Consider the following 21,695-nt stretch of genomic DNA (forward strand, 5'->3'; position numbering starts at 1 on the left):
ACATGGTGAAGTCACAGACGCAAACACGGCAAATACTGCTTCATTGCTATCATACAGACAAACCACCACATTTCTGATTTAAACTGGTGGAGCAACAGCACAAAAAATGCTGTCAAGAGAACCAGATCTAAGTCACATTTGTGTCACTCCTCTGCCTTCTGGGACATTGAATAGTCCTTGCTGACTCATATAAGTTGTGTGACCTTCACCGCTAACAGAATGCACCATTTGTAATATGCCATACAGTAGGATCAGATTTACATTACAGAGTGGAGAAAGTAACAAGGAAGTGAAAAGTGTCTTGCAGCATGTGCCAGTAAAAGAATCAGAGCGGCCTCACTTCAGCTCTCATGTAACATCAACCAGCTTTTTCAGCAGGAGAGGAGAGTTTGGGTTACTAACTTTGAAGGCTCTCATGAGCAATGCAACTTCTTCCACGGTTGGTCATTTTAGCAAATAACAACACTTTTTGTAAAACTGCTAAAAACCAACATCTAAGAATAAAACCAGCAAAACGAGCCTCAAACAGGTTGTCTTTCAACACCAGAAAAGGGTTCAAACGATTATTTCCTCAATCGATTCATCTGCCAAATATTTCATGATTAGGTAATTGATGGCTTAGTTTATAAAATGTCAGTCTAAAACGTAAAGATATTTCCTTTAATATGATAATCAATAGAGAAAACGGGACATCTTATTTTTTTCAGAAACTGAAACAGCATTTTCTACAATTTTTACCGGAAAAAACGACTCCTACACAAATTATGGATTTACAAAATAGTTAGTTATTATTTCCATGTTGATTATATAGTCTCGTAGATAATATTGAGATAAATGTTACAAATTGCTTACATTTACGTCTCAAGCCTGGATCCTCCTCTTCATGCTGAACAGTTAGCCCTAAACACCTTTCTGCCTTTACCCGGACCAGCGTGTGATAGGATACCAGAATCTCACACCTCCTCACTTCTAATTATTAGAAGATGAATGCCTTGCTGTCACCCTGCTGAGAATAAAGCCACCCTCCATTCGGCCAGGAGCGAAGAAGCTGGTCTCCACGAGGAGGAGGTCACTGTGGGTCCAACCTCAGAGCGCTGCACTGACCTGGAGCTCATTAACCAATCCCAGAGCCCGCACACAGGGATGGATTGAGGCCACTAGAAGGCTATGCCCTCAGGTGGAGACAGACAGAGATTTATGTGGCATATAAAAAAGACCATTAGGGGACTGGCTGGCATTTCAGGCATGCAGGAGGGATGATACTTTAATCTATTCTGCACTAATCAACATACTAAAACGGAAGAGCATCATTTTTTATCAGGGCTTGAATGCAGTTAAAGATGGAATCACGGCGTGTGATAATGGATCGGATTCTCCTCCATGGCTAAGACAGCATGACGGATCCTTTGTTCTCCACACTAAGCAGGATGTTACTCAAAGAAAAGAAAAGCAAACCTGCCAGCAAACAGGTCATCAGCCAAAAGAACACAGTGTTTAATGCACAGCGGGAGAAACCCAGACTACAGGTGAGTAGCGGCTTAATCACCATTTGTTCTTTTGCTGAGACACTTATGATGTGTCTGGTTCTAGTCTAAGTAATGTTCCCAGCCAGCCTCCCGCCTCGTCCCACCACGTCTTAATTAGGTGGCGCTTCAGGATAAAGGAGCGAGGACGAGTCCCCAGTGTCAACCGTACACTAATGCACCTTCCCAACACCCTGTGAATAACACGATGCAACAACAAAGAAGCAATAAGCCCTCAAGTCTGCTTTCCCCACCCCCTGCCATGATAACATCAAAGGAAAGGAAGTCACTTTATATTCATAACGAGTATGAGCATTTTTTTGTAAATTAAAACTATATAGATTTTAGGGACAATGGGAAGACACATTTTGGAATCTAAAAGAGAAAATTAAAACAAACAAGAAACTCATGTTTGGATTGGCTTTAACATTGACATGTTTCTTGGTTGGCCAAATCTAAACCACTGCACCAAGTGTTGCCAGTTATGTTTCTGTGACCCAGGTTGCTGGCAGACAAAGAAACCAACCAACAAAACCAATCCACCAGCTCCTTGGGGAAATTCAAATGTCCAACTGTTTGGATTCAAATCAATGAAAAGCACTACATTAACCTCAATCTTTATTTATTTATATAGCACATTTAAAACAACCTTCAGTTTACCAAAGTGCTGTACAGGCAATAACTACAATATTAAATAACACAATGGGAGTACAATAATAAAACAATAATTAAAAACATGATAAAAAGCACAATAACTAGAAACATATAAAAAAAAACACACATACAAATATAAAAATGGAATGTTCAACTAAAAGCCAGTGCAAAGAGGTGAGTTTTTAGCTGAGATTTAAAAACCCATTAACCCTGTCCTGTATAGATATATTGCTTCAAGGACCCACAGGCAGCCTGTCATGTTACCGCTTCACATGATGGTGATAGATCATTCAACATTATGACCTCTCACCCTCCATCAAATAGAGTTTACTACCAAGTAGAGGAGGGAGGGGAAAAGGGGAGAATTGTAGAACAGCTGATAGGATCCAGAGAAACGACAACATGAGTCACTCATAAGGGCTGCCAGTCAAAGCCTCATTGAAAGTGAATGAAAGGATGAATGGGACCTTGTATAGCAGTTTGGGGGGAGCAGGTTAATAGCTGGAGGGCAAGTGTTGATTCAACTAAGGGCAAAGTTGCAAAATGTAGACACCATTGAAAAGCTCGTTATTTGGCATTAAGACATGGAGGCTTTCACAGCGAGGAGGAGAATCAATCCATACAGGACCTTTTGGGTCGATGCAGTAAACCTGGGCTTAGTCTGTAATCCCGGTTTCATCCCGCTCACTATAAACAGTGGTCAGCCTTCTTCAGGCATCGGTTGAATAATGTAAACCAGGGAAGCAAAGGTCAAGCCAAATCTCAACTTGCATTCTTTGTCCTACACCGGTTTATTATGCACACAAATTACATCTTAAAATGCTGGCAGTGCGTTCATGATGAAGAGGAAGACTGCTGAATAAACATGTGCAAACACAGGGATTCAAAAATTACTCAGATTTAGCAGTGTGTGCAGAGCTATGCATAGAACAAGAACTGGCTCACATGCTTCTCCTCTATCCAACGGATTCAAAAAGCATCTGGAGGAGAAAAAAAGGAAAAGAAAGAAGCCCTTTTCCTGCAGCAACACATGAGTCACAATCCACAACCTGCATTTAAACTATGCCATACCAGGCCTGTGTGTGTGTGTGTGTGTGTGTGTGTGTGTGTGTGTGTGTGTGTGTGTGTGTGTGTGTGTGTGTGTGTGTGTGTGTGTGTGTGTGTGTGTGTGTGTGTGTGTGTGTGTGTGTGTGTGTGTGTGTGTGTGTGTGTGTGTGTGTGTGTGTACCCGCGTTGTGTGTTCCCGCAGATTCCCTCAAGGGTCCTTCATTCCAACTTGAATGCTTGAACTAAATTGTCAACAATTGCCCTCCCTGAATGAACCATAATCCTATAATAGGACACATTTTCCATTTTATTATGATCTACATTTAAAGGAAATTAGGGAACACAAACATGTCTCTCTTACTTGCTTACATTATCTTAACCGACCACCTTTGAATAACAAAAGATCACAAATAGGAACTATGCTTAAAATGTCAAAACACAATAAAATGACAATAGTTTGTGGGACTTACAATAATGCAGACAAAAGGTCCACAATAAGCTACATACTTTCAAATGTCACTCTTGCAATGCTAATTGTACTCACACATACATATTATAGATGCATGTTTCAGAGATGATTTGACTAATGAGTGGAATCTGCCAAAGGGCCGGCCCATCACATGTCTCAGCCAGAGGACAATGCCAAACATGAACAGCAGGGGGAGCTAAACGGATACTGAAATCTCAAAAGCATCATAGTTGAGATGGAGATACCATATATACTATACGTGATTCATTAATTTAAATGAGAAATAAAATATTGTCACAGATAGAAATGGAGAAGAGGTGACATTGGTGAGAAACAGACCGTCTTATCCATCACAGCAGTATTTACTTTTGATGGTGAATCTCACCTTTTGGTAATTGAACAGCATAGTATCCAGTTATGTAATATAATAAGGCTTCCTAGTTTATTTGCTATGTTGTATAAGTTGATACAAAATGAATCAACAAGTTAATATCCAGAAATAATTTCTTGTGGAGCCACTTTTCAAAGCCGAAGGTTTAGCAACAAATGGGGGTGAAACTAACAATTATTTTTATAGTCAATGAATCTGCCTGTTATTTTATTTACGGAATAATGGTATAATGTGATTTCTTCAAATATATATATTTGTTGTCAGTTCAAACCCCAGTTTAATGAATGAAAGACAGAGAAAGGCATGAAATCCTTACATTTGATGATTATTTTTTGCATGAAAATGACATAATTGGTTATCAAAGTAGTTGGTGAATATTGTTCTCTCCGATACTAATTGCTGCAGCACTTCTTTACCGTATGTGGCATCAAATTGATTGGAGCATTTTGAGAACACAATCATTCAAAGGAGAGAAAACAAGCAGAAATTATTTGTATCATATGTATTATTTACTCTAAATAATGTGTTTACTCAGGCTGGTGTCACAAGCAGGTCAGTTAAGACACCTTTTCTACTTGGCACTACATCACTGCCTCTCATGTGGTCAATAGAGGCATCAAATAAGAACAATAGTCAACTCTGCTCTGAAAAGAAGACGCGCATGGAGAGAGAAACACTGAGCATAAAGGAGAGGCCAAGCAAACAGATGGAAGTGACACAGTGATACATTAAAGAGAACAAATTATAAAAGAGAGGAAACACAGCTTGTGGGAGCATGTGATTGTGTGTGTGTGTGTGTGTGTGTGTGTGTGTGTGTGTGTGTGTGTGTGTGTGTGTGTGTGTGTGTGTGTGTGTGTGTGTGTGTGTGTGTGTGTGTGTGTGTGTGTGTGTGTGTGTGTGTGTGTGTGTGTGTGTGTGTGTGTGTGTGTGTGTGTGTGTGTTCATATGTCAGCCAGAGACCTTTTGTCTGAGCAGCTTGCTGCGGACGCGGCCCCACAGCTTGGCCCCGGTGTTGCTGTGCCTCTTCAGCACCGGGGTCTGTGGCTGGCTGGACAGGTTGTGCTGGTTCTGGTCCACACAGCAGTGCTTCTCCAGACGCTCACACACCGAGTTCAAGTTTACGTCCGACACCAAAATCTCCGTCATCCCAAAGCCTTCAAATTCCTCTTCAACCAAAACGCAGGTGGAGGGAGAACGCTTGCAACAAGGAGATGGATCCCAAAGCAGCCTTTGACTTTGGCAAAAATAATGAAATGTCTCCAATAGCTGATCAGATATTCAGTTCAAAAAAGGAAAGAGTGATACAATTGAGGAGAAGATGCTGCCATGGTCCTCTTCACTAGCCTGATAGCCTGATTCCTCTGTGAGCTTATTCCACAGTCAGCTGCCAACATCTCCGCACTGTGCAATCTGACTTCCACAACGGCAAACACAGAAACAGAGCGCCAGAGCCAGGCAGAGAGAGAGAGAGAGAGACGGGGGAGGAGAGAGGGAGGGAGATCGGGGGAGGGAGGGAGATCGGGGGAGTGAAAGAGCTCCTGTTGTCACTGAGCAGCCCTGCTTCTCCAGATGTTGATGGACACACCTCCAAAGAGGGGAGGAGGGAGCAATAGACCTTCAATAAGAACCAAGCGAAGTAGAGGAGAGAGTGAAAGGGGGGATGAAGAAGGGAGGGAGGGAGGTAGTTGCTAAATGCTGCACTGTGTTTTGTTCAGTGCTCTCACCTCTTGACAACCTTTCCCAGAGCTGGTCAGTGTGCTGCTGAGTAAACAGAGGAATGTAATGATGAGAAAAAAGACGAGAAACTTTTAAGTGAAATATTTGTGGATAAAACTTTGAGGCTTTAAAAGCTTTTCCATTGTCAGATGTCAGAGCTCCATTTTCTTCCTCCTCTTTCCACCCATTTCCTCCACTTCTCTGTGCACCACGCTCCTACACTTCTGATGTCTGCCTGCACAATGCCTTTAACATCCTGAGAGTCACCATCTTTATTCAACAGAGCACCCCGGAGCCTGCAGCTCTTAAAGGCGTGTTCCTCTGTATCCAAGAGCATGGATCGATATGGGGCAGGGGAGTCTGTGTACGCCTGTCAAATTCCATCTCCATCCGCCATGTCCCATCTTTTTTTAATTAAAGGAGAGAAATATTGTGCTGGGGAAAGGTCACAGACATGTGGAGGCATTTTAAAAACCTCCAGACGAGTAAGACAGACTCCTGAATGCTAGCTGTGATTCAGTCTGTTTCAGGTCGACGTCTGCTGATTGAACACTGATTCATAAAGGGAATCAGATAAGAAGAAAGAAGCACTATTTCCTCGATGTACTGATATGGTGAGACACAGCTGCGTTTACTAGGGCAGCAAGTGAAATGCGTAACTATGTGCACTGAAAAAAACTTCAGCTATTGATTTAATCAAATTAAGTTCCAGAGAAAACCGTTATTCGATACTTACACGACAAATGATATTGATTATTGGTACTGTAGATGAGCATTTATTGATTACTCCGTTCTATATTCCCTCTAAAACAGCAGATACTAGCAGAAAAAAGTGTGAGAGTGGTTCATTTTATGGCTGTGTTGAGCTCTGAACACGTCTCAAAAAACTGTAATTTGAAAAGCTGCAAAGATTAGTCTATCAACAGGAAAATGATAGCTAACGTTTTGGATAATCATGTAAAAATGGCAGAAAATGAAGGTTTCAGCCTCTTAAATAGGGAGGTTTCCTGTTTTTCTCAGTTTGATATAATATGACATTAATATCTTTGAGTTCTGGACTAAAAACAAGAAATGTAAAGACTTAAACATTGATTTTTTTTAAATACCTTCCAAAGAATAAATTGGTAAAACAATAAAGAAATGAATCGATAGGTTTTAGCCCTTTCATTGTGCCTTCACAAGGCGCGTCAGATGGCAGGAGACAGTGTGATGCCACGCGGTAAGAACAGTGTGTGATCTGTGGTGAAGGACAGCCTGTATGTCTGACTTTGTGACCGACAATGCAGGAGGGGGCGGGGGGAGACCTCAGCCAACTCTTGCCACAGAGTATTTTTAACTCCAAGGGTTCGTAACTATGAGACGTACACTGTCCATGCGTCACAACTTTAGAAGAATGTCTGGGAAAACCATGTTTTGGAAATGGGAAGGGGGAAAAAAACCCAAGGGGAGACGGGAGATATTTTGGGTAAGATGACAGAGAAAGAGAACACAGTAATGGATGGGTGTATTTAAAGTGCGGGCAAAAAAGTATTTAGTCAGCCACCAATTGTGCAAGTTCTCCCACTTAAAAAGATGAGAGGCCTGTAATGTTCATCCTAGGTACACTTCAACTATGAGACACAGAATGGAGGGAAAGCATCCAGGAAATCACATTGTAGGATTTTTAATGAATTAATTGGTAAATTCCTCGGTAAAATAAGTATTTGGTCACCTACAAACTCCACTATGGCCAAGACCATAGAGCTGTCAAAGGACACCAGAAACAAAATTGTAGACCTGCACCAGGCTGGGAAGACTGAATCTGCAATAGGTAAGCAGCTTGGTGTGAAGAAATCAACTGTGGGAGCAATTATTAGAAAATGGAAGACATACAAGACCACTGATAATCTCCCTCGATCTGGGGCTCCACGCAAGATCTCACCCCGTGGGGTCAAAATGATCACAAGAACGGTGAGCAAAGATCCCAGAACCACACGGGGGGACCTAGTCAATGACCTGCAGAGAGCTGGGACCAAAGTAACAAAGGCTACCCTCAGTAACACACTACGCCGCCAGGGACTCAAATCCTGCAGTGCCAGACGTGTCCCCCTGCTTAAGCCAGTACATGTCCAGGCCCGTCTGAAGTTTGCTAGAGAGCATTTAGATGATCCAGAAGAGGATTGGGAGAATGTCATATGGTCAGATGAAACCAAAATAGAACTTTTTGGTAAAAACTCAACTAGACGTGTTTGGAGGAGAAAGAATGCTGAGTTGCATCCAAAGAACACCATACCTACTGTGAAACATGGGGGTGGAAACATCGTGCTTTGGGGCTGTTTTTCTGCAAAGGGACCAGGACGACTGATCCGTGTAAAGGAAAGAATGAATGGGGCCATGTATCGTGAGATTTTGAGTGACAACCTCCTTCCATCAGCAAGGGCATTGAAGATGAAAAATGGCTGGGTCTTTCAGCATGACAATGATCCCAAACACACCGCCCGGGCAACAAAGGAGTGGCTTCGTAAGAAGCATTTCAAGGTCCTGGAGTGGCCTAGCCAGTCTCCAGATCTCAACCCCATAGAAAATCTTTGGAGGGAGTTGAAAGTCCGTGTTGCCCAGCGACAGCCCCAAAACATCACTGCTCTAGAGGAGATCTGCATGGAGGAATGGGCCAAAATACCAGCAACAGTGTGTGAAAACCTTGTGAAGACTTACAGAAAACGTTTGACCTCTGTCATTGCCAACAAAGGGTATATAACAAAGTATTGAGATCAACTTTTGTTATTGACCAAATACTTATTTTCCACCATAATTTGCAAATAAATTCTTTAAAAATCAGACAATGTGATTTTCTGGATTTTTTTCTCTCATTTTCTCTCTCATAGTTGAGGTATACCTAGGATGAACATTACAGGCCTCTCATCTTTTTAAGTGGGAGAACCTGCACAATTGGTGGCTGACTAAATACTTTTTTGCCCCACTGTATATACATTTTGTTCTATGCGGTGAACACATGCATCAAAGAGCAAAGATAAGCAGCACCGTCAGGCTTTCCAGTGCCGAGACATGTGAAAGCTACATTTCCCTTAAAGGGAAGATGAAAAAATGTACTATTGAACTTCTTCAGAGCGACACAAAATAAGCAGCAGTGGCCAATATATCTCAATTTAGTAGAAAGTTCCAAAAACACAGGATCCTAAAACTCACATATTATATGTAAGATATATTAACATAATTGTTTTCACGTTGTTGATTAATTGTGAAATATAAGGACATGACTTGGATAATTTTTTCTGAAATTGATATTGCGCATTCTGTTATACATAAGTGTGTATTTACAAAAGAATATCACCAACATTTTAGCTAACAATATGTCCAAATAAACAGCAGAGTTTCCCCGACCATTATAAGATATGAAAGCAGCTCTCCCCTGTGCCACATTTGTATTATTATTTTGGTTGGGTTTTTTGTTTAATTTGTTTTAAATTTTAGAATATTTTAATATTTTTCTTTAATTTTTCTTTGTATATAATTTCCCACTCAAATTCAGATGTTTAAATAGTCACAATTAGTTAATTGCTAATTGAATATGGTCGATTGTATTATATCAGTGGCATAAAATGGTTTTAAAATTACAAAAATATAATTGTATAGCAAGTATTTCTGGGACAATTACCCGGAGAAAAAATAGGTCATGCGACAGGGCTAATTGATGGTTTTGCTTGACCAGGTAAGAAGCTTGTCTATACACACACACTGTCACGCACAGAGCACAGTTCGTCTTCAGAGTAGAAGCAGCGTTCGGGCGTCTATAGTAACGGGTCAACCGGAGTCCATCACTTCACAACACATCACATCAAAAAAACCATAGAGTGAACACATGCACGTATGCACTTTTCCAGCCGGAAGAAGACAAACACGCTCTGTACATTCATACATCCCCTGCTACACTGTCTAGTGTAAGCTCATGCACTATTCATGGCATTTAGAACATGCCAACTGTACATGCAGACATGTTAACCCAGAGAACTGTGAGCTCACACTGACTCCACAAGCAATAAAGCTGTCCCAGCGTTCTGCACAGGCAGCACACAGTATGCCAAAACCCAAATCTACTCCATACGTGATTAAATGCAAAAATGATAAAAGGATAGCGATGTGCAAGGATAATATGTTTCTTAAACTCGTTGGAGGCAAACCATTTCAGCTCTGCAGGGTTTTACTGTGCGTAAGAAGAGCATAGTAAGGGGCCCTTGTTTCCCTTAAAGGCCCCTGCATAGATACAAATGTTCTGTTCAAGTATATTAACAGTATGAAAGGATGAACTGTGTGGGGCCTTGGGAGACATGGGAATGATAAAATAAAGTAGGAAAAATGCGAGTAGGAGAGAAGTAGGGAGTCCATTAGGGAGATAAGATTAAAGGTTCTTGTGGGAGTCGGACTATATGAATAAAATGAAAAAAGTAATTAGTAAAAACTGGTAACCCTGGAGATGTTTTGTGGTGCCGAGTTTGGTGCAGATAGAACACTCACACTTCAGTGATCAGCTGAGTGTGGCGGTTAGCTTGTTTGGTCTTTTACTGGTGATTATGTTAAATAGCTTAGTGCGTTTAAATGGTTTTTTAATCCGTGGGTCACACCAACTCCCCAATTCTTATTTTATGAATCTTCTATTTAAAACAAACATCGTTGAAATGCGATCCGAGGACAACCGCACCAGGTGTAAAAAAGAAGGGCAATATGTTAAATTCCTATTGTGTTGGTTGTGTAGGTTGAGATAAAACCGACATTAAAAAGGTGAGGATGCCGATGGTTACTATGAGTGCCTATGCCTCGATATCAAGACATTATCCTCACTCTTAATTATAGATGTGCTGGGCGGCGCGGCCCCTCGCACAGCCGCGCCATATGACCAGAGAGGAGGGGGAGGGGAAAACTAGATCCTGATTTCTACTCCAAACTCCACCTGGGACTGCAGCCCTGACAGGCAGCGTGATTCTGTTGATTCTCTGGCCTCCTCCTGCATGCTTTAACGCTACTCTGCCAATCACAGAGAACCTTGAAGAGCCGGACATGAATATGGAGCAGCTCCGAGTCCATGCCTGGCTGATATACACGGGAAGGTCCTGACTCTGCAGTCTGTCTGGTGTTTAAGAGCATTCGTCATGTAACACGCCCCATTGTCTTCACTGTGGACATCCTGGGAAACATCTGCCTGTAAATGTTCTTCAGTTGACCTTCACTGTTGTGTGAGGTTAAGCAGTGCACAGTGTCTTTTTACTTCAAAAGCAATTTAGCCAGTAATTCCATCCTGAGTTATTCTGAATATTAGACATTAACAAGAACTGCGACTACAGATTTTCCAATAGGAAGCTGTGCAGGGGCTCTCCTCACAGCGAGCAGGGTCTGGGCTCAGATCCAGATCCCAGCTGGGGTCCGCATGTTCTGCCCTGCTCTGCATGACCTGAATAAAATGTATATATATATATACAGTATTGCTGGAATTAGATTGTTATAGGAAGATTTTGACATTGTGGAAAATGTCTACAATAATATTTAAATGGATACCCAGAGGACACGGAGAGAAAGAGTTTTAGAATGTAAGTTCTTGAAAAAATAAAAGCTCAAATGTTTATCTAAAGTACATTTAAAAGCTCTCATCCGCATTGGCTCCAACTCTGTGGTTGATGCAAGGACAATAGAGCGGTAGCAATCATTTATTTTATGCTCTAAAATATAGTCAATCTTTAGGAACTTTTTAATCAAAGATAGTAGAGTTGCCTCTGACCCTAATGGTGATTACGTAGAGGTTTGTTGTTGATTTTACAACCTACTGTACATGCACGAACATGATTAACAGTAACTTTCTGTTCATGTCGGTTCGGCCCTATCTCTGAAAGTGTGTGTTCATTCATATAACAATATTACTGTATCTCCCTGTGAAGCAGCTAACGGAGGAACAAAGGTGATCATTTGGGACTTGGATATCAAAAAAATGATGAAATCAAAAAGAAAGGGAATGCAGCTCAAGGCTTATTTGATGTACTCATCAAAAAATGACAGAGTGCTGTATTTTCATTATGTGCGTCATGTGGCTGACATGATGGGGGGGGGGGGGGGGGGGGAGACTCTGATAGCTGCAAGCTGCGTTGTGAGCGGATAATTCAATCTGATTTGATTCAAACAGTCTCCATAAGTATGTTAACTGGGTGACCCACTCCAACTCTTTGATCTCTCGCGTTCACTGGAGCTCAGTCAAGGGTAAAGGAAAAGAGGGTGAAATAGGAGGTGTGTGTGTGTGGGGGTGTGGGTGTGTGTGAAGGGTGTTTTCGAAGGATGGTCCTTGAGGGTACAGTGGGAGTGCTAAAATTAGAGTGCAGAAGCGGGAGGGGTTTTGGCAGGTTGGGAAATAGCAGCCTTAGGGTGCTGTGCAGATTATTCCTGCTTCTCTTTCATCTGATCCATCAGGGGAGGGGGGGCATCTTAACCGCTTAATCACTTATTAAGCACTTTGGAACAAAAGGGGTGATGGAGAGCTAGGGGGGAGAAAAGAGAGGAATCTGTTGTGGGATGTGGTCGGCATGAGAAGAGGAGTAGAGTGTGTGTGTGTGTGTGTGTGTGTGTGTGTGTGTGTGTGTGTGTGTGTGTGTGTGTGTGTGTGTGTGTGTGTGTGTGTGTGTGTGTGTGTGTGTGTGTGTGTGTGTGTGTGTCCTCTCAGACAGAAAGTGGGTGGAAAAACAAAGGATATAAAAAGGAGATTGAAAGCCTTTAAATACACTTTGTGGTAGAATGAGCAACGAAAAACATTTTTCTGTTTCTATTTTGTTCCTTTCACCTAAGAATATGTGTGAGTGTGTTCAGTGCATTTGGATGCAGGTGAGGACTGAGAACCGGAAAGAAAAACTGAGCAAGAGGAAACAAAGCGGGAAAAGAGGTGGAGGAGCAGAGTGATGCAAGAGCAAACAGTGGAGCAGTAACTGACCTCCTTCCTCAAACAAAAAACAATGAGGTCATTTTCTCCTTATTGTGATTCATGGTCTTACACCTAATTACTTGTAATGGCTAATTGTTATGTGAATCGCTCCCCTTTTAACTAATTCTACTTTGTTTCGTAAAAAGTATTCATTTCTGATTCGATTTTAATTTCAGTCACTTCAGATAAAGAGTCACAATTAAAATGTGCAGTTAGCTGGCTCAGAGTGGATTTGTTAACCAAACTTGAAAAAAACACTCACTTACAACTGATCCAGCCATCCCTGGCAATATACAATACAATTAAATTCGGCTTTAACAACCATGACTCAAATAAAGTTAGTTTAGATTTAATTATTGATAAAGCACTACACCCTCTAAAAATGTGTCTACTGTAGGTCTCAGTGTTCCTCAGATACATGGAGCAGATTGGGAGAGGAAGTCTTTCTACAGCAGAGGAAGCCATCAGTAGAGCATTCATGTGTTTCTTAATAGAGCCCTCACTGTTTGCTGTATGTTTTTTAATTCATCTGCACAGACAATGCTTTCAGTCGCAATTAAACCTTGCATCAGTTCAGTCTGTGTAAATAGTCAAAGGTTATTATTGAGGTGGGTCCTCGATTTATCTCTCTGAAGTCATCTTACTATGTCTACAACACATAATTGTAAAGATAAAGAAATAAAAAGAAGAACAAATTCTCAAGTTTAATTCTAGGTTGCGTAAAAAAAAAGTATTTAACACAATACAAGCTCTTATTGCTTTAGAGTATTTGTTATGTTTTAGAGAGTGTTCAATTATATAAAGGCAATAAAGCCTGTTTTGTTAACTGTGAATTTGAACTTGTGGATAAAGATTTTTGTCGTTCTTGTTGATGGGGTCTTTTTGACACAAGTCTTTATCTGAATAATATTTTTCGGGGGGAGCAAGCAACACATTCCTTCATATAAATAATGAATATTTTGAGTAAGTAGGTAAGGGAGATTAGTGTTAGAGGTACATAGTTAAGTCTGAGGGGTGGATGATGCATTTCTCTCTGTTTGACTGGTATAAGCCTGTGTTACATCTGCACAGTGTGACCCAGTTCCAGAGATGAAGAGAGTGAAACCTCACAGGACGCCGCTGACATGCATGAATCATTTACTCTAAAGTGTAAAGCCACGACTGGCTGGACACAGTCACCTAGGATTACTTGAGCCGGGAGAAGGAGATAATATGATCTGGAATCACATGAGGTGAGATGGGAAAGGGTTACGCAACTGGTTGTAAATTGTTTTCCCTCAGTGGTTAAAGGGAAAAGCAAACAGAAACACTGTCTGATTGCCACCTTCCCGGAGTTAAAACCAACCCAATGCTTTGACAGTTGAACATGAAGGTGTGTTCATAATTCATTCATGATTTTTTTCTAAAAAACTTGATGTTGAGCCAAGGTTTTGAAGCTAAGCTGACAGCAGACAATTAGCTCTGCTTTCTCCACACACACACCAAGCGTTCACTGGAGTATCGTCGTCAAATAGTCAAGCAAATAACCATTCCGAAAAAAACCTTTAGGAGTCGGCTGGTAGATTTTGGACAGAGCCTGGCCAGTTAACTTCTTCTCATGCTAAGCTAACTGGCTGTAGCTGTACTGCATATTCAGTGTTCAGACATGAAAGTGGTACTAACAATGTACTGCTAAATTACAGGCAAAAAAACAAGAACACGCCTGAATGAGAGATAAAACATTTGTTTTTTCTGGGCTTTCATCTTTAAAGGGTTTTCCTTTCCCTCAAAATGCTGTCAGCTATTCTGTTCACTAATTAGGGTATCATCCACACAATCCCAGCCCCACTAAGAAAATCAGTTTAGGTTCAAAACCTCATTAGCAGGAGACGAAGCCATCAACTTGAAAGTGGAAATAAAACACTTAATCAATGGAGAGTCTACCTGCTGAAGCTGTACCCAGTACCCTGAGGATTGTGTTGTTATGATGACTACTCTCTGTGTTGGCACACCTCAGGCTTGTTAAGAGCAGCAGTAGTTGCATTTTTTCTCGGATGTATCCAAAGTCTCGTCTTTTATTTATCCTACTTTAATCCTCCAATTCAGAGACAAAGACGACGGCTTAGAGGCGAAACAAAGAGTGTTTTTTCAACTAATGATCGTTACCAAGCAGCCAGAGTAGGGCTGAACGATTAATCGATTTTAAATCGAAATCGCGATTTGAAATGATGCGATTACCAAATCGCAAAGCCTGCAATTTTTTTTTTCTTCTTGTGTGTCAATCATCCACACCAATCAGAAGTGCTGTGCTCCACATGTACCAGCCATTGTTAATCAATCAGAAGCGGCCCATGATAGAAGGTGATAGACAGATTGATCCAATCACCTGCCAAGTGCTTTTGAAAGTGCCTGCCTTTTCCAAATGGCTTCCAATGGAGCTTTAGATGGTTTGGTGAAACAAACCATCTGGGTCAGGTTAGTAATGCTCCATCACATGTTTATATTACAGAGTGAATCTTAAACTGAAGCTTGACTTTAAAGCAACCCAACGGAAGTTTCATGTAAGTTTAGTTATTTCACTCGTAGCTCGGGGTGCGGGGGTGCTAGAGACGGGAGCACGTTGATACGACCTTCCTAGCCGGAGTTATGGCCGCATTTTACAATAAACTTCCGTTGGGTCGCTTAAAAATAAATATCGCAATTCGAATCGCAATATTTGTCAGAAAAATCGCACTTAGATTTGTTCCCAAAATCGTGCAGCCCTAAGCCAGAGGCAGGATTACTGAGGCTGGATCTCAGTGGCTTCTATCTAACCAGAGCTGACCTGCTTTTAGGTTATACTGGAGGGAAAGGAAAATATATGAGAGATGCTATCAACCCAAACAACTCCTCTGCAGCTCCTGGAACACACACCTACAGCACACATCCCTCTCGCGGCTATTATACGCACATTACATAATTCATACAATTTGTGACTCTGTGAAACAGACTTCTGAGGCGCCCTCCCTCACGAACACCCACTCAGCTCTTTGAAAGCAGCCCCAGCAGAGGGAACAAGTACCACAGTGGAGTTGGCACCCCCGCCGGATCAACACATTGTATCATTCTGCCGGGGACGTTTAAAAAAACAAAACAAAAAACAGTGCTGGGATGAATTCAGCACGACACGCTGGTTATGCAACCGGCTGCTTCAAGCACAGTCATCTGAGAAACAGTGTTTATCTGCAAAGTTACTTAAACTGGTGCATTTCAGCTGTACATTTAGTATGTGAAAGCTAGTGTGCTTTAAGAAAAGCCAACTTTTGGGTGCATACATTGACGTTAACACAAACATTTGAATCCTAATGTCAGACTTAATGCTTTGTTTTTGTTAAAAAGTACACAAAAACATTTCTTCTCCACAAAAGTTTAACATTCCTTAATGTGTGAAAAAAGGCAGAAGTTCAAGCTGCAATGATTTGATCCCAGACACATCACATGTGCCATCAGTTTGCTCTAACACCAGAGCTGGATATGGCATGAGGCCATAAACACTAACTAACCGCACTGCCAATGACCTCATCTTTTACACAGCTGACAAGTTCAAAACATCCTCGCATGGAGCCTGAAGGGACTTTAGAAACATTTCCTCCACATGAAAACAATTACGTCATTACTAGCCTCGTGTGTGGTGGCACAAGGGGTGAGGTCGCAGATCAGACTTCATGAAGAGCTTTGTTATTGCGTCTTTGAAAGGGTTAAACTGTGTAGAATTCCCCTTAGAACCAATATCCGTATGTTTACATTGTTTAATTCATTACAGTCCATGTAGTTTGTCTGCCAAGTGAAGGAATGTTTGGTTTCATTAGTGAAGACAAACACCTGTCAGGGTGGCCAGCTCTAACATTTAAAGCAGAACTAAAAAAAAAGAAAAAGCATTATAAAGGTATTGCAGACTGTAAAAGCATTAAAACAGCAAAACATAATTTTATTACGCCTCAGTTTTGGACTTTCAAGAGTAGGAGGGGTTGCTGATATTTACTGATACAAATAAAAACAAATGAGATAAGGGGATGTGCAGCCCAGATCGCAGTCCGAACAGGAAATGGGCATCCTGTCTCCCTTGCCCTGGGACAGGAAGTCATAAAGCAGGATCAAACACCTGGCACTGCACACAATCCTGCCATATGAAGAGAGTATGTGGGAAGTCATAGACTCAATAACAACCTTCGCAATAACCAAAGTTATAAAATACAATGAATTCACTTGGAGGGAGAGGGGTGCTAGGCGTAGATTCTGTACATGAAGCTAAACATCATTACCGATCGGTCAGGAGTCACCACAGGATTACACTACCTGACTACCTTTGCATTAAACATGGAGAGCACTTGGACCACTCTGAAGTGGAGTGGAAGAAATATGGAAAGGTCATTGGGCTTGCTGGGATGTGAAGCGAATGGAAAACTAACACGAGAGCACGCAGGTTTGAGCCATGACCTGAATTTAGAGAGTCAAACACTTTCTAAGAAAAGTCACACACAATAATCTAGATCAGGGGTCGGCAACCTTTTTGATATGAAGTGCCATTAAAAAAAAAAAATTATTATCAGCGTGCCAACGCTCGATATATTATCGATCGTTGGCATGGTTGGATGGTTGAGGAGCTTGACGCTCGTCAACTATCAGCAGGAGGGGGGGGAGCCTCGCTGCGGGGAAGCAGTGTGTGGACCTGTCAGCGCAACTTACATGATGCCGAATTTAACAAACACATTTAAATAATTGGTTTAAACGGCATAATAATAATAATAAGGCAAGGCAAGTTTATTTATATAGCACTTTTCGACGCAGGGTAATTCAAAGTGCTTTACAAAAATAAGGACGATCGTCCATTCTGTGATTCTCCAGAACACACATGTTATGATATTAGGGTCATGCAGAGTGAGATGAGATTGCTGTCCCTTTGAAAGTGAGAGAGATAGAGTGAGAGTGAGAGTGAGAGAGAGTGAGAGAGAGAGAGAGAGAGAGAGAGAGAGAGAGAGAGAGAGGTGTGGCTTGTGCATGTGTGGATGGTAGAGCGACAGTGAGGGAACGTGTGTTTGTTTCTGGAAGTGAAACGAGGAAGCAGAAAAACAGAGGTCTGTGATGTATTTTGTGAAACAGAAGAACAGCTAAATAAATGCAACGGCCTCCCAAGAAGAGCTCGCCTCTCTCCAGTCATTAAGCTAAAGTGGGTTATTGAACCTGAAGCTTGTTGCTTCTGCCCTCCTCGACTACGGTCTGGGAGCCGACAGGAAAGTTCATCACACAGATGGCCAGTCCGCCCCTTTGGAGCATATTATTTCGATGAGAGATGAGCAGATCGCCCCTGGGCTTTCAAATAAAGACACAGCCATGCAAAAACTGCGGCATTTGTACAGCTCCTTATGGGTACTGCAATTAGTGAAGTGTTTTCCTCTGCGGTGAAACGATCAGCACCACGGAGGAAAGCGGCAGAAAGTCACCTGGAGATAAAGAGAGCGGTGCTGCGTTGCGTGCATGGCTTCCTTCTGCAGGTAACGGGGAGACGCGCTCTGGCGGCGGCCTCGTTCAGGATCCGAAAATATAATTTAAATATTTTGCACGCGTGCCAGGGGTTGCCGACCCTTGATCTAGATAGTCGTACAAAATATGTATAGTATCTAAGTTGTAAGTCATTCAAATTTTAGCAAGGAAATCATTGAGCTAATGCTAACTAAAACCCTTTAAATCTCAACAAAGAATCAGCTGTTGTGTACCACTCAATGTGGCTGTTTGTAATGCTGTTATTAAATATAAATCTGGACATAGTAAACTAAATCTCTCTAGATCAGCTTTTATTAAGGTTAAAGGTCACTTTTAAATATTGCAACAGGCTGAAATTACTATTTTATGGACCTAGCATTCACTTTAAATCTTCCTACAAGCCTACGCCACACTTTCAATATGTTAATATCCCCTTGCCAGCGGTTTTCATGTGTTCTCCTTTTTTGTGTGACCACAAGGACAATTCAGTCTGTGTGTCTGGGGGCTTTCTTTCTTGAATCAGCCGTGAACACGGTTAGATCACCACAGGAGTCGAGCAGATGCCTCTGCAACATTCCAACGTGCAAAAACTGCTGCAGTACCTCCAGCTACTGATTAAGAGTCAGCCACTGTTTCTTCTGCATATGGTGGGGAGGAAACACAAGCTAAACACTAGCCAAAGGTTTTTGGAATTGGTATATAATATAATCGTATTATTTCACGAGTGTGAGAGTTAGTGGGGCCATGCAGAGCCTCTTAGAGGGTGTCGTATTATCATACTGATATTCTGTACACACTGTGAAGACCACTGAGACAAATGTAACATTTGTGATATTGGGCTATATAAATAAACATTGATTGATTGATTAGGACTGACAGCTTACTGAGGCATACACACACTGATATAAAGGTAGTTCAACAAAGACTGTAGGGCTCAAGGACGAGAAGGAGCCTAAGAATGAGTACACACACACACCTGGCAGAGAGCAGGGCTGAGGCTCGTCTTTCAAAATATTGGAATTTTAAGAGGAATGAACAATAACATGGAAGCGTGAATGGAAAATAAGACGGACAATATTGAAACATTTCATGAACATGATAGTCCAACCATTTGTTTGTTCAGTTTTCTGCCCTTTCTCCCATCTTGTCAGGAAAGGAAACCTTCCCTTGTCTAAATATCATTAGATCTGAACTACTTCTGCCGATACATCCATTGGTTTGTGGATGTTTTGCAAAGCTTCTCCTGAGGTTATAGAACGGAAACCGAGGATGTCAGTAATCCCTCTGACACACTATGCTCCTGGATTCATATGGATGCTTCTGGGGAAAACATTTAGAGTAACACTTTAAGCAGTAGACAGGATGTAGTAGGGAAGTGTGGTGAACTCAACAACACAAGCAACCATCCGTCCTGCTCAATTGTTTGTCCAAAATGTATTCTACTATTCCTACAAACTTTACTGACACTGCTCCATAGTGGACATCTGACCTTCCAACTTTTACAAAGACCAACCAGCCACACTTCAGCATAAAACAAGGAAAACACACAAAACCTCAAACAGGCCCCACTGCAGAACAACCCTCCTGCATAATGAGGTGCAGAACCACAGTGGGCAAATACTTACTCAATCTCAGACCCCAGGGATGGCCATGTGGAAAGCATTGAAGTTCCATCACAATCATCTCTAAACAATCAGCCATACAAAGAGCCTTTTAGTAAACGCTCCAGCTGCATAACTGTCAAACCAGATTCCCCTGTGTTCAAAACTGAAGAATCCCGGAGCAAACGTCATCTTAATGCAGTAGGGACAGCTCTGGTCCCCTGACTGGCCACTTGAAAGCCAGAACGGGCTCTCCATGCTGGGACACAGTGTGTTGCTGAGGCCCATTTACTTTAATATGGGCCAAAAGGCCGCCAACAACAACAGGAGGAAGAGGGATGGAGAGAGGGGAGAAGTATTGGGATAAAAAAAAGACAGTTCCATGTGGCGGTCAGATAATTGGATTTGGCAGGGATGTGAAATCTGATTCAAAAAATAAGGCTTAGACACTGACGGGTGTCTCTGTAGAGCAGCCAACCAGTCAGCTAAGCACAAAGGAGGACAGCGTGGAAGAGAGGAGGGGGAATAAGAGGAGTAGTTTGGACAGCCTTACTGGATTTTTTGCGATTGAGATATAGATGTCAAAATCAAATCCACTTTCATAGTATTTTCTTAAATAAAAGAATGCAATTTGCCGCTGGTTAGCTTAGCTTAGGAAAAAGACTACAGGAAGTCAGTATGCCGGGCCAAGAAATAGCCTGACACCCAACATGAAACCACTTTCTTGTGCAAATACACAAACAAGATACAAATTGTGTGAGGAAGTTTTAGAGGTAATGGTATTTTGTTACCTTTGGACAGAACTGAACTAGCGGTTTCCCCTGTTTGCAGTATGTATGATAAGCTAAGCTAACTGCCTGTTGGCTACAGCAAAGGAAAGGATTTGACTCTATTTTGGTTAAGGCTTAGTTATGTTTAGGCAAAACAGTATGGGGTTAGTGATAGATAGGGGATGTTAGGGTTTGGTTCAAATATTTTAAGGTTTTTGGACCATAATTGTTGTAATAATAACCCCATTGTTATAGTTGGAGAACAACCATTAAAAAACGATCTACCAGGAACACTTCTAATCAGCAGACTTTGTAGATCCATGAGAATACCACTCAATTTCTTCCTTCACTCCTGATAAAGTCTACAGTGGCTAGATGGCTTGTATAAATCAGACTTAGGAATGTATTATCTTCAATCAATCAATCAATCAATCAATCAATCAATGTTTATTTATATAGCCCAATATCACAGATGTTACATTTGTCTCAGTGGTCTTCACAGTTTAATCATCTTGGGCTTTATACCCACATACACCCAGGTTGTCAATGCAATATACAAGGCATATTCTATGAATGAAATACCAGCGTAAAACAAGAGGTAAACCCTGGTTATAGATCAAGGAGAACAGAGCCGTAACATCTCCAGTCACTGACATCCACAGGACTATCAGCCACTGACCACACGGGAATTGACAGACCCCAGACAATCCTGGAGATGAGCCTCTCTGCGCTGGCAGGCAGAGACAGGCATGAAATGAGCTTTGCCCCACAGAGAGTTAGACTTTAGAATTGGAGGGATGAAACCCTCTTTAATGGTCACACATGCAGAGCACACAGTACTCTGCATTTAACCCATCCTAGTACCAGGAGCAGTGGGCAGCTATTGCACAGCACCCAGGGAGCAATGAGCGTGAGGGGGGGAAGGGGGGTGTCCGGTGCCTTGCTCAAGGGCACCACGGCAGGGCAGGAGGTGAACTGGGACTTCTCCAAGTAGCAGTCCATACTCCATATGGTCGGGGACTTGAACCGGCGACCCTACAGCTCCAAGTCCAAGCCCTACTGACTGAGCCACT

The 21,695-nt window shown here is 41.8% G+C and overlaps 1 protein-coding gene across 5 annotated transcripts in view; it reads right to left on the minus strand.

The window, feature by feature from the left end:
* Positions 1 to 21,695, minus strand: part of abr (ABR activator of RhoGEF and GTPase) — a 147,369-nt gene that overhangs the window by 11,133 nt on the left and 114,541 nt on the right. Inside the window, exon 1 of one of the 5 annotated variants that reach the window (XM_034099705.2) lies at positions 5,045 to 5,519. The exons of the other annotated variants lie outside the window; for them this stretch is intronic. Coding sequence (XP_033955596.1) covers positions 5,045 to 5,230 — 186 coding nt within the window. The 5' untranslated portion in view covers positions 5,231 to 5,519. Of the gene's footprint in view, positions 1 to 5,044; positions 5,520 to 21,695 lie in introns of those variants that run through there. 5 annotated transcript variants of the gene reach the window in all.

This window comes from Pseudochaenichthys georgianus, chromosome 14 (genome assembly GCF_902827115.2).
Source record: "Pseudochaenichthys georgianus chromosome 14, fPseGeo1.2, whole genome shotgun sequence".
Lineage (NCBI taxonomy): Eukaryota > Metazoa > Chordata > Actinopteri > Perciformes > Channichthyidae > Pseudochaenichthys > Pseudochaenichthys georgianus.